Source organism: Alosa pseudoharengus, unplaced genomic scaffold (genome assembly GCF_046254945.1).
Source record: "Alosa pseudoharengus isolate Yale_2024_CS ecotype anadromous, Long Island Sound unplaced genomic scaffold, YU_APseudo_1.1 YU_APseudo_1.1_scf_24, whole genome shotgun sequence".
NCBI classification, from domain to species: domain Eukaryota; kingdom Metazoa; phylum Chordata; class Actinopteri; order Clupeiformes; family Clupeidae; genus Alosa; species Alosa pseudoharengus.
Genome location: NW_027468689.1, coordinates 24,065,873 through 24,077,693, shown reverse-complemented (window position 1 = coordinate 24,077,693; position 11,821 = coordinate 24,065,873). Strand labels below are relative to the sequence as shown.

The 11,821-nt window shown below is 44.6% G+C and overlaps 1 protein-coding gene across 5 annotated transcripts; it reads right to left on the bottom strand.

Annotated features, from left to right (window-relative positions):
- Window positions 1-10,648, bottom strand: ccnt2b (cyclin T2b). 5 transcript variants are annotated; one of them, XM_076303530.1, is made up of 10 exons: window positions 10,479-10,648; window positions 9,468-9,549; window positions 9,093-9,221; window positions 7,511-7,571; window positions 7,316-7,378; window positions 7,029-7,074; window positions 6,038-6,067; window positions 4,186-4,349; window positions 3,148-3,218; window positions 1-2,929 (listed from the first exon to the last, which is right to left on the bottom strand). In XM_076303530.1, the coding sequence occupies exons 1-10, from the start codon at window positions 10,634-10,636 to the stop codon at window positions 1,583-1,585; spliced, it is 2,151 nt and encodes a 716-aa protein (XP_076159645.1). In that variant the 5' UTR covers window positions 10,637-10,648; the 3' UTR covers window positions 1-1,582. The 5 variants fall into 5 exon arrangements, 4 of the variants coding, with proteins under 4 accessions (XP_076159645.1, XP_076159646.1, XP_076159647.1 ...); XM_076303531.1 differs by lacking the exon at window positions 6,038-6,067; XR_012990947.1 differs by lacking the exons at window positions 1-2,929; window positions 3,148-3,218; window positions 6,038-6,067 and having other exon boundaries at window positions 4,212-4,349; window positions 6,662-7,074.
- Window positions 10,649-11,821: the final 1,173 nt, after the last annotated feature.

Sequence of the window (11,821 nt, the reverse complement as noted above, 5' to 3'; positions counted from 1 at the left end):
TTCACTGAGATGCATATGGTTTATTCTCATTGAAACACTGGACATCAAGATTTTGGGGACAGTCTGTTTTAAGCTACACAAATCCTATGTGGAGTAAAATCACTAGTAGCACGTTTCACAAACCCACAAATGAACAGAAATGCGTCTGAATAACATTCAAAAACAATCAAGAATCTGCATATTAAAAGGAATAAAACATTAGGCTGTACCCAGAATCATGTTTTTTTTGTTTTGTTTTGTTTGCATGGTGCGAATGGGGGGCTTAATTAAAACAAGTCATCTCACACTTCTTTTTTACTTCCCATCTTGGGGGTGACACTGAGCGAAGCTCTTCTAAAATGCACTTTTATAGACAAAAAAAAAGAAAGAAATGAAACTCTTGTAAACGTAATTTATAAGTCTGACTGTAATCTGCTAGAGAGTTTTAGGCACTACCTTTGGCATCCAGTTTTACGGTCGTAAGTCTATGAATTCGCCAAAAAACTTACAAGCCTCCTCCCCCCCCCCCCCCCACACACACACACACCTGGAACATGAACCTGTTTGGGACTGACAGACTTTTTAGAACACCACGGCCCAGTTCAGAACACTCTCCCTGCCCTCCAGGGCCACCCCTCGGGCTTCCACGCTGCCCGTCTGGTCTCCGCTTCGCCGGCCACGCTCCGCTTCTGCCACAGGTCAAACCCGCGAGGCTCGCCTCAGCGCGCTGGCTCGGCTGGCATGTTTATTGCTGTGCCACGTCGGTGCCCCTCGGGTGGAGAGGCTGTATGTCAGTAGTCAAAGAGGGGCAGTGCGCGCGGAAGAGAGAGGAGGCGCGGCGCGGAGCAGTTCCGACTGGGCTTTTTTCCGTCCCGTTATCGTTAATAGCAGCTGAGCGGATGATCGGACCCAGAACACGATGCTGAAAGATCTGCCCTAAAAAAATTCACCATTGGACCAACATAATAATCTTGTGTAGATATGTTTGTTTGTTTGTATGTATGTACGTACGTGCTTATGTAATGTATATAGACTTTTTCTTTTTTCATATTTTTTTGTTGTTACATCCTTAAGCATCTCCAAACCTGAGCGTTTGAGGAATAGAGTTTAGAAATACAAAAATGCGCGAAAAACAGTTTCTCCTCTTTTGCACGTCTTGTAAACAGTCATCAGAACTCGAAGTTCTCCCTTTGATTGGAACAAGCACAAACGGTATAAAACATCTCATTAAATGAAACCGAACCACGTCTTCATCTTGACCACGTCTTGACCTGAGTTCCAACAGCTCGAAGAAGCAGTAGATCTAGCAGGAAGCCTCGTCAGGTGGAAATACTTCACATATTTTTTTTTTCCAGAGTAGCATTTGACTATCTATATTAATATATTTATATATATAGATTTTTTTGTTGTTGCGAGACGCAGTTTCAGGTCAAGATTCGTAAATGCGGAGGTTACTCATTTACTATGATAAAGAAAAAAAAAAAAAAAAAAAAACAACACAATTGTGTATGTGTATGTTTTAACTCTGATAAATGGAGATAAATTAAAACTCGCAGGGTTTCTCTTTTTCTCTCACTTGACTCGCCGTCTTTCTCTTCTAGATCTAGAAGTTCATTTGCTGGGCACTTAGCAAGGAGTCGAGCATGTTGAAGGTATCCTCGTAGTCCATGTGTTGGCCGTTAAGGGCCAGCGAGGGGTCGGCCCCATGACCTTCGCTCTGCTTCTTATCTGCCTTCACTAAGGTGCTCAGGGATCCGTACGCGCCCTGGTGTGGCAGCCCCGTGGCGGGGAAGGCCGCAGCCAGCCCGGCGCCCTGGCACAGCACCTCCTGCTGGACGCTGGCAGTGCTGCCGCTACTGCGGTGGTGGGAGGATCCGCCAGAGCTCTTGGAGCTGCGGCTGGACTTGGACGAGTGGTGGTGGTGGCCGTGGTGTGCCTGCGACTGCTGGTGGTGGCCGTGGTGACCGGAGGAGGAGGAAGAGGCGGACGAGGCGTCGCCGTGGCCGCCCAGGGACAGCACGCCACCGCTGCTGGAGTGGGAATGGCCGTGTTTGGACTGCCGGTGGCTCGAGTGCTCCCGGTGCTTGTCTCTGCTCTGGCGCGGGCTGGCGTGCTTGCTCTTGCCGCCGCTCGAGCCGCCGCCGGCAATGCCGCCACCGGGGACCTCCAGGCTGCCGTAGCCGCCCGAGGAGGAAGAGGAGGAGGAGGAGGAAGCGGCGTGCCGCTCGGACACTTTGATCTTCATTCGGAGCTCTTCCTGGCTGCCGCCTCCGCTGCCATTCTCGGCCGCCGGCAGCCGCCGCTTCAGGCTCTTGGAGGACGACCTCGAGGAGGAGGATGACGAAGGATCGGCGCCGGGCACCGCGTATTTCACCCGCACCGACCCGTCGGCGCCAGAGCCCAGCGCTTGCAGGTGACCGCTGCCACTGCTGCCGTGGTGGTGGTGCGCGTGTTTGCGGTGCGGTTCCGGCTGAGCTGTGGTAGCCGTGGCCGAGGCATCGCTGCGCTCTGCCTCGCGGCGTTTGGCCATGGCGAGTTCGGCAGCCTGCTTCTCCCGGTACTTGTCCAGCGAAAGCCTCATGGGCGCGGGGGCTGGGGGCGGCGGAGGGGGCAGCGCCGCCTGGTGAAGCAGGGGCTGCTGGGTAGCCAGAGGCCCGCTGAGGGCGTCCGCCTTGAGGCTGTAGACGTCGGACGCCTGCGCTGAGGATGCTGGGAATGGGTAGGCGGACGCGGGCAGCCCCGCCATGCCGTTGAGGGAGAGCGACGGCGCTGAGCTGGACGGCAGGTCCAGCTGGAAGGAGGAGGTGGAGGAGTTGGAGAGGTCGGAGAAGGCGCTGCTCCGCATGTCCAGCAGGCTGTCCAGCGAGCTGTTCTTGGCCAGACACAGGCCTTGGAATGAGGAGTCCGCTGACGACGAGTCCGTCTTAGTCTTCTTCGCCGCTTGGTTAGCCTACACAAGGAAGAGAGGGGGGGGAAAGGGTCTTAGTGCAATTCATAAGAAGGATTTCTATCCAGTTATCACGTAACTTATTAACAGCAACTCATTTTCCACAAATAGAGCTGATTAATGATTGAAAGATTATAACATTACACCATATGCCCGAAGGGGGTTCTTCTATAACTAAGCACAGCACAGAGGACAGACTGGCTCATGCCTCTGCTACGTACCCTCCAGTTCCTGATTCGCTTCAGTCTGCTGGGGGTCTTCTCCAGAATCTGAAGGAACTCATGAGTCAGTTCTGCACCAGAGAGCAAAGACAAAGACTGAGTTAGCATGGCATGGGTTCTCCATGTCTGACACTAAAGCACTTCTGTGTCTATGTCTGATGGTTGTAAATGGTGTGGTTGGTACTTAAGATAGAACTGTTAATGTGAAGCATGTATGAAGCATCATGGTGGTGGTAGTAGTGGGATGTTGTGTGTCAAATGAGAAACTATAGACCTCAGCAAAAAAAGGTCACAGCCAGTGTTAGAAAGAGTGATACTAAGCATTTAACTGGAGATGAAGATAAACAAATCATCTGGACTTCAGTGCTGCAGAGATGCCTAATGAAGGCCTTTTAGGATGAAACCCTGCAGTATAGGGCTGAAAGATTCATTCATTTTTAATCCAAACCGCAATTAGGAAACCAATGCAATTAGGAAATCAAAGGCTGCAATTAATCCTGGAGCTCATGGCTCTTGATTGTTTGGGAGTATTTTGCTACTTCCAGTCGCAACACGATCAAAATGTACCTACATTTTAAAAAGCACCATAGGCAGCAGTACAATAAATGTACATTGAAAAAGGCAAGCAAAAGAAGTGCTGGTCCTGCCTAAGAAGTAATATTTCATTTTTGAATGCATCATATAGTCTTACCAACTTTTTAAATTGTTTACTGTTAAATTTAACTTTGAATTGTTGTTATTTGTATGTCGCTTTGTACAAAAGCGTCTGCTAAATACCATAACCATAGTGAATATTGAACTGAGGCTTTACTTTCAAAAATGATATTGCACATTAAATCACAACCACAATATCTGTCAGAAAAAACGCAGGAAGATATTTCCCCCAAATCGTTCAGCCCTATTGCAGCAATCACTTCAAGTGTGGGGTGCCACGTACAGCACTTCAGCCTATTAAAGCTACAGAAGTGTTCATGCTTTCAGAAGAGACATCAAATTAAAACAAGTGCGAGCGATCAAAAGACTTAGAAGACGACTTACGGTCGAGGAGCTCGAGCGTGACTGAGGTGTCCACGTACTCCCACCAGTGCTTGCCGTCAGAGGAGATGGGGATCTCCCAGTTGGACCACTTGCAGGCCAGATGGATGCAGACGCAGGCCACCACCTGGGGACGGTGCTGCAGGCAGAACGTGGTGAGGTGGAGACTGCAGCGCCGCGGAGGAGGGACGGACGGAGGGCGGAGCGGAACATGCAAGAGAGGTGCACAGACACACAGAAGGGGACGGGAGCCGCTCCATTAGTCCCCGAGGCCACCACTGGCTACTAAATAACACAATTCTACAATCTCAACAGATTCACCTGCATGGCATAATAATTTAACAATAAACACAAATCGTCAGCATATAAAATGGTGCTATGACCTTTTGTCACTCTAAACATCTATTGCGTCTGCTTATATGATGTATGTCAAAGGTGGAGCTACTGGGTTTATGGAGCATATGTATTGAGTGTCTGCTACGTGATACTGGGAGAATAGCAAACACGTCAAACTAGCTGCCAATCAGAGATAGAGTTGGGTAAGCACATGGCAGAACACTCATTTCAACCCAACACCTCATAGAGGGGATTTTACTACGAAATGTGATTAGTGCTGTGTTGAGCCTGAAGTCAGAGGTGCATTCCAATTGGGCAAACAGAGACAAATATTTGTTGTGAACGCATTTTCTTTGAACTTTTAAATCGCTTTCAAATAGTTCGCTTGAAACTTTTCACAAAAATGGCAAGCAACAAGGCAATCGGCACAGATGTTGGTTTCTGTTTGCCAAATTTGAACACACCCCTCTGGCTTTGAGCTTTAAACATACCACTAATCTCTCTACATAGCATACCCCTCAGGTCTATACGGTTTCAATATCACTGGCATTTGGGTGTTTATTTTAAAGGACCGCCAGGAGACCTCCCACCCAGTGAACTTAAAACGACCCTCCATGTCGTCCAAAAGCAACATATTGGAGGCATGGAATATGGGTCAACAATACTGATGGAGGACTTGGAGATATAAAGGCACATCCTGGACACAGGCTGGCCTAAAGGGGGCCAACCTGGTTTAGTCTGGTCACAGAGAGATCCACAGAGAGCATGTACAATGTCTGGACATGGATTCGCACAGCGCTCCGGCGTTTCAACAGAGGCTGGCCGAGGGCTACATGATTCCAGTGGAGCCCAGCTTTGGGGATTTGTTTTTTTGGAGGTCGAATTGACAGCAGGGACCTTGAAGGCTTGTGAGAGTGACCGTGAGAGACATCCGGTGGACAAGAGAACCCAATTCATTCATCTCCCCTTTCACACACACACACACTCACAACACGGGCGCACAGCCTGGCAAATAACCAGCGGTTCATTGTTAACGAGCCAATTAATAGAGAAAGAGAGAGAGAGAGTCTCGTTAGGATCAAATTTACTTGAAATCTTTGCTTTCCTTGCAATCCAGACACCGTACAACTGCTGTGCTGTCACAGATATAAATCATTTTTTTCTAAATCAACAATCTCACTAATAAAATATCTATGATGTTATTCAACTAATTAAATTAGCAATTTGAAAAAAAAAATCGTATTTTCCGGACTGAAAGTCAATTTTACTAATGCCTTGTTAACTATGCCATACTGGGATGCATGTGCGTTTAAGTGTGAAACGTAGCAAGCGGCAAAATAAAACTTAAGGGGAAGTAAACAGCTTGCACGCTTCTCAAGTCTAACTTTATCTACACATATCCACACACATCCATACCACTTCCCCAAGGATTAACTTGACTAAATTTATACAACTTGCATTCATAAATGTTATGTCAGTTACATTTACACAAAATGTATGCATTCTGCGAGGAACTAACCATAACATGTTCAGCTCGCGGAATTTAGATCTGAAAATACAAAACAAGCTATTGAAGAAAACGTGTATAGATAAAAATAAAAAATAAAACACAAAAGATTTATTTTTTAAAAATGCCAGTGCTTCCGTTAGCTTTATCTTGTTTTTAGGTCGACACATACACTAATAGATCCAACTGATCATTTTAATGCCAGCAGACACACTTACATGGACTGTGCACTTACTGGAAACTGCATCTATAAGAAACTGAATAGATGAGGGGGGCTCAACTGCACACGATACTCAACCGAAGCCGATTCTAACCAGTCTGGCCCTGCCCCACCAGACGCACTTAGCAGTCGCAGGCTATCTATGTCCCAGGCTGCAGTCAGTATGACTCGCATATTAACTTGGAGTCGGGATTAAGGAAGAGTGACTTAAGTCCGGAAAACACAATAAAGTTCCTTCTCAAACGTTCAATTCAAATGATCAATAAAATATCAAATATTGATTTATTATACGTTTTATAACTATACTAGCTACGCACACGTATCACACACACACAAGCTTTTTTTCAAAATGATTAAATTATTTAAATTTCATTAGCGTGAAGGAAATAAAAAAGGGAATGTCTTGTTATACTTACCGGGACAATCTCTAAGTTAACACCCTTGCAACCTTTAGCAGATATTCAGGCTACCAATTGTGTCATTAGACCTATGCACTCTGAACCAAGCAACGGGAAGCTCAATAGCACCACTACACTTCACTATGGGGCATACGACCCTTCCGCGCCAACTCCAGACCCTCGTACTTTACACCGCACTGCAGCCAGGGCCGGTACTGACCCACCCACCGCCAACACACACGTGGACACACGTGCGTGCGACAGCCAGGGGGGTTTCCCAGGGGCCCTGGCGCAAGGAGGGTGTTGGACGCAGGAAGGGGTACCCTGCGGAACAGGAAGCTATAGTGTGCCATCATAGTGCAACAAAGAGGGTCAGGATAACAACCTGTTGGTAGCCATGAAATAGGAAGTCTGGGCCAAATCCTTGCTCGCTGTGGAAGGAAAACAAAAAGGAAACATGACTTCAAAGCAACAAAATAATTTATATATAAATATGTATGTTACAGAGGTTCTAGAAAACAGACTCTCAGCTGTCTGTATAATACTGTAGAGGATCGGAACGATCGGGATTACAGATCACCACTAGACCACCTATGTGTCACATTAACATTATGTGTTAAGGTCGTGTAACCGTGGTGTAAGAAAGGGAAAGAGAAAAGTAAAATGCTCTACCTCGGACTAGCTGGGAACATCTCACAACATCTGTGTGTGGATGCTCTATTGTAATTTCAAACCCTGGAATATAATACAAGGTTAGAGCACACCGTTTGCCCATTCGTCGAGAAATAAAACACAAGTTGGGCGTCTAGGTCTCAGGAATGACGCGTGTGCCCAGACAAGAGAGAAGTAGTGTGTGATAATACTCACCGAGTGTTTGGAGTACAATCGTTTCTAGAAGGACCAGCTCTTGAGCTTGCTGAAGGTATGCCTGGAGTCCAACACACACAATCATTTTAGTAATGCCACACCACCACGCCACATTGTATTCATGTAGTGCTTTTTAAGGCGCCCAAAATGCTTCACAGTGAAAGGGGAACCTCACTAACAACCACCACCACCACCCTGGTTCATGACAACACACTTTTTCACTTCACTCAACCCAGTCTTATTCTTTACTTGGATATGAGACACATCTCCCTACCATCTCTGAGGATGACCCCCCCCCCCCCCCCAAGGTGAAAGGGTTGGGGGTCTGAGACGCCAACCTGTTCCGAACAGTGTTCCCCCCATCTAGGGAACTCCTCGGATTTAACACACTAGAGACTCTAAGTGCCACCAGAGACGGGGACCCAAGATCAATACACAGAGTACTACAGTGACCCTGACTGGGTTGATTATTCATAAGAGACAAATCTCCTGTGATGTGCACAGAGGCTGTTTCCCGGAATATCAGTATTGTTTTAACTATGCAGCTTATGTAATTCCCGTTGTCATGGTTGACCATCTGGCTCAATTAATCCAGTGTGATGTAATGTCTTAAATTTGCTGTTTAGGAGGTAGGTTTAAGGAGGTAAAAAAAATACTAAGGCATGGACTGAACTGAAATAGGCTTGGTAGAATACAATGTTCATTTTTCAACTTTGTTTCCTCAAACCATTCTCTAAGTTTGAATTTAGAACAATATGCCATTCATATAAACACATGATGGTTTACTCTTCCTTCTACATTCTAAATTGAAGGCTTAAATCCTTTTTGGTCCAGAAAAAGACATGAACACTTCTATGCGTCTGGATATGCATCTGTTAAAGCATAACCTAGTTTACATCAACCTACAGCCTACTTCTGTTACATTTCCCAGAGAAGGAGGAATGAAAGTAAAACTAGTACACTACATACAATTGACAGAAAATGTGCAACTGCTCAAAGGGGAAAACAGTAAGGGGCTCAACTTAGATATCAAATCACTATTCGGGAAAATATTGCTCTGGGTCGTAGACTACAGTACATGACTGGATTTCTTGTACAAATAATGTGTTTCTTACAAGACAACTCTACACTATAATTAACGTGCAACTTGGCCAGCTTTATATGTTGGGTTAAATACGACAGTCCTTGAATGGGTCAAATAAAGGTTTTCTGTAAACACCTCTGTGTCAACTGCACTAACAGTTTAATAAAACGAGAGAAACCAAGCCAGGACAAAAGCTTGCACATTATTATGTGACACTGTAACCTCTGAGAGCTTGTTTACGTCACTTTCCCTCAACTCCGCAATGCATGAGACTTGGTGGCAGCGAGAACATTCAAACAAGACAAGCAGCATTCTCCCGCTCACTACAAACATGCACGCACGCACGCACGTGCACGTACACGCGCGCACACACACACACACACACACACACACACACACACACAGAGATCAGATACACTAAAACACCAACTGTTCTCTTTCCTGCTAGATCCACTGGGGCCCCAGAAAACCAACTGGGCAAACAGAATTGTCACGTACATTGCTCTTGGTGTCCAAAGGAGGGTCTTGTGGGTACAGGCAGGCGTGGGACACTTTTATAACGTGTTCAAGCTTCCTCGGCTGCTCTTCCACCTTCGCAGCCAAGAACAACGTAGTGGGCGAAATTATCTGCCAAAGGAGAAACAATGCAAAATGACCAAACCATAACTCCACCAGAGTGCCATCCCAGACAGAAAAGGTGTACAAAGCAGACAAATTAGTTATCGGTTTATCAACCCTGTAATAAATCAGTCCTAGCAATGGCAGTTTAACTTTATACATTTTCACATAGACAACAGAAGCAGTTTAATATAAAGATATAAATAAATAATAGCTTGTTTACGGAGCCTGCCAATTCTGATACATTTCACTTACATTTCTATGGAACTTCGTGAAGGAGTGGAGCATATAAAATCTGTGCATGTAAACGATAGCAGTGTTGATTGTGAGCTGAGATCTGGGGAAAGGGTGGTTAGGGGCAATAACAGCACTGAACGAGTTGAAACTGTTACCCAGCAGAATATCTAAGCATACACTAAATCAACTACGGTCCAAAGATTCAATATGACTAAAGATTTCCGATCAAGCAGAGACGACTCTAAGACAATGGTCCTCCAGACACATTACATTAACCAAATATACATCAAAATGTGCAAACTGACGCATTTCTCACTTTGTAATCTCCAATATAGACAACTGCGACATGAATTTTCAAGCACTACGTTATGTAAGAAATTTGCTAGATTGGGTCAGAAACCGGGTAGCAGGCCCTGCTAACAAATGTAACCTATGCTAGGCCGCTATCTAGCTAGGACATCAAATACGCAGCATTAGCCGACTAGCGAGATACTATTGTCGTGAACTGGCGAGATCAGGTTATCAAAATAGTCTTGCTAGTTTATGTGATTGTAAATAACGTATTTATGACAAAATAAATCAAATTAGAATTTCTGCCCGCTAATAGCGACCCAGATCGTTAAATAAATCATAAACTTTCACCCTTGTAAACCGGCTACGGCTAGCCAACAAAATGTATGCACCACGGCATCTCCATTGTTGCTAGCACGCCATTTCGACATTGTGTCGATAGCCAACCTAGCTGGTTAGCATTGCTCGCAGGCTAATATAAAGAGGCCACGGACATTGATCTTTAAATCAAGGACTTAATCACAACATTTTGCAATACAATAACTAAAATTGAAGATATTTGACGTTTACACAAATCCACTATAGAAAGAGCAAGATTTGATGCAATCAGACGACAGATTTCGACGCCACATCATCCACAATTTTGAGGGCGATGTTTCAGGCGAGGCGCCATGAGCACTGCGTATGCCTGGCTAAAGAGCTAGCACGAATGCGTCTTTCATATCTTAAAGAGGATACACATTGAGTCTTTGGCCCATGTCCTGAATAAGATTCGCAGCTTGCTGGCGGTAAGATAATTCCCTGTCCGGCTCGATTCCACTGCGACGGGACGGCGTATTTTCCAATTGTTCAGGGGTGAAGAGCCATTTCGAGGAACCCCGGTATACAGCCGCCATGTTCGTCCCGGCGCGCCGACGTTCTTCTTCCTCACACAAATGACGCAAGTATGTTTAGAGGCCGCGCATTCACGCGCATCAGGCTGCCACCTACTGTTCGGGAGAGAAAATGGAGACGAGCCTGCGGAAAGAACATGCAGATTATAAAAAAACATACCGGATTATATGGACAGACACCCACACCATTGTTACTTACTATTTAACACACACATTAGTTTACAACGTCAATACAAATAAAAAAAATACATTAAAACATTGATGGTATTTCCACATGTCTCTCCCATTTCAAGTCAGCAGCAAATAGATTTGTGGACCAATCAATATGTGAACTGCTGGTTTTACTGTAACTAAACTGTCAATGAAAATGGAAGTAGATCATAATTTAGCTTAATCCAATATGTAGGTAAGGTTCAGGTAAGAGACATCTGCCATAAACAATGTTTGACATTAACACAAGTTCATGATGAAGAATGCATATCTTTGCTTTGTTAATAACATATTAATAACATTTAATAACATTTGACTGTCCTTTAACCAAGTGCTGATGTATTCTTGCTGTGCTGATGTCTCTTTGTTTTTCTGGAGCCATTCAGAGGATGAGCAGAAACATGCTGCTTAAATGAGGGATAATTTTGCATTAAAGGTACAGCCTCTAATACACCCATACACTTTCGTCATAATCAGTGATTGTGCTAAAACTTTAGTCAAGTCAAGTCAAGTCAAGTCACTTTTATAATATAGCACATTTAAATACAACAGGAGTTGACCCAAAGTGCTTTACATGGCAAAAGAGGTTGGCCAAGACAGTTAATACATAGAAGGGGGCCAGGGATACACAGGTCTGACTATAATGCATAAAATGAGTACGAAGAAAAACAATATTACAGGGGCAGAATTAAGAAGAAGCACAATTTCAACAAAGATTAGATAAATAAATAACATTAAATTATATAAAGTAGGAAAATAAAATAAAAAAGAGTAAAACAGGTAAAATAGAGTAAACTGGAAAATAACGGTGGAAATTCAAACAAAGTTAAAAGCAATAAATAAGTAAAATAAAAATAAATAAAGCAAGACGTAGATAAAATAAAGTAAAACAGGTAAAAAAAAGAGTGAGCCATTTAGCATTTGCTCAGTCCTGGGAGTGGTATAATTTCATTGGCTGTTGAGCACAAAACATTTAAA

Bases quoted from the DNA above. Each gene is read 5' to 3' on its own strand.
- ccnt2b (XM_076303530.1), bottom strand. From the start codon at position 10,636: ATGGCGGCTGTATACCGGGGTTCCTCGAAATGGCTCTTCACCCCTGAA. The intron at 3,219-4,185 runs GTAAGTCGTCTT...TCTCTGGTGCAG, and splicing joins CACGCTCGAGCTCCTCGACC to AACTGACTCATGAGTTCCTT. The intron at 2,930-3,147 runs GTACGTAGCAGA...TTCCTTGTGTAG, and splicing joins AGCGAATCAGGAACTGGAGG to GCTAACCAAGCGGCGAAGAA.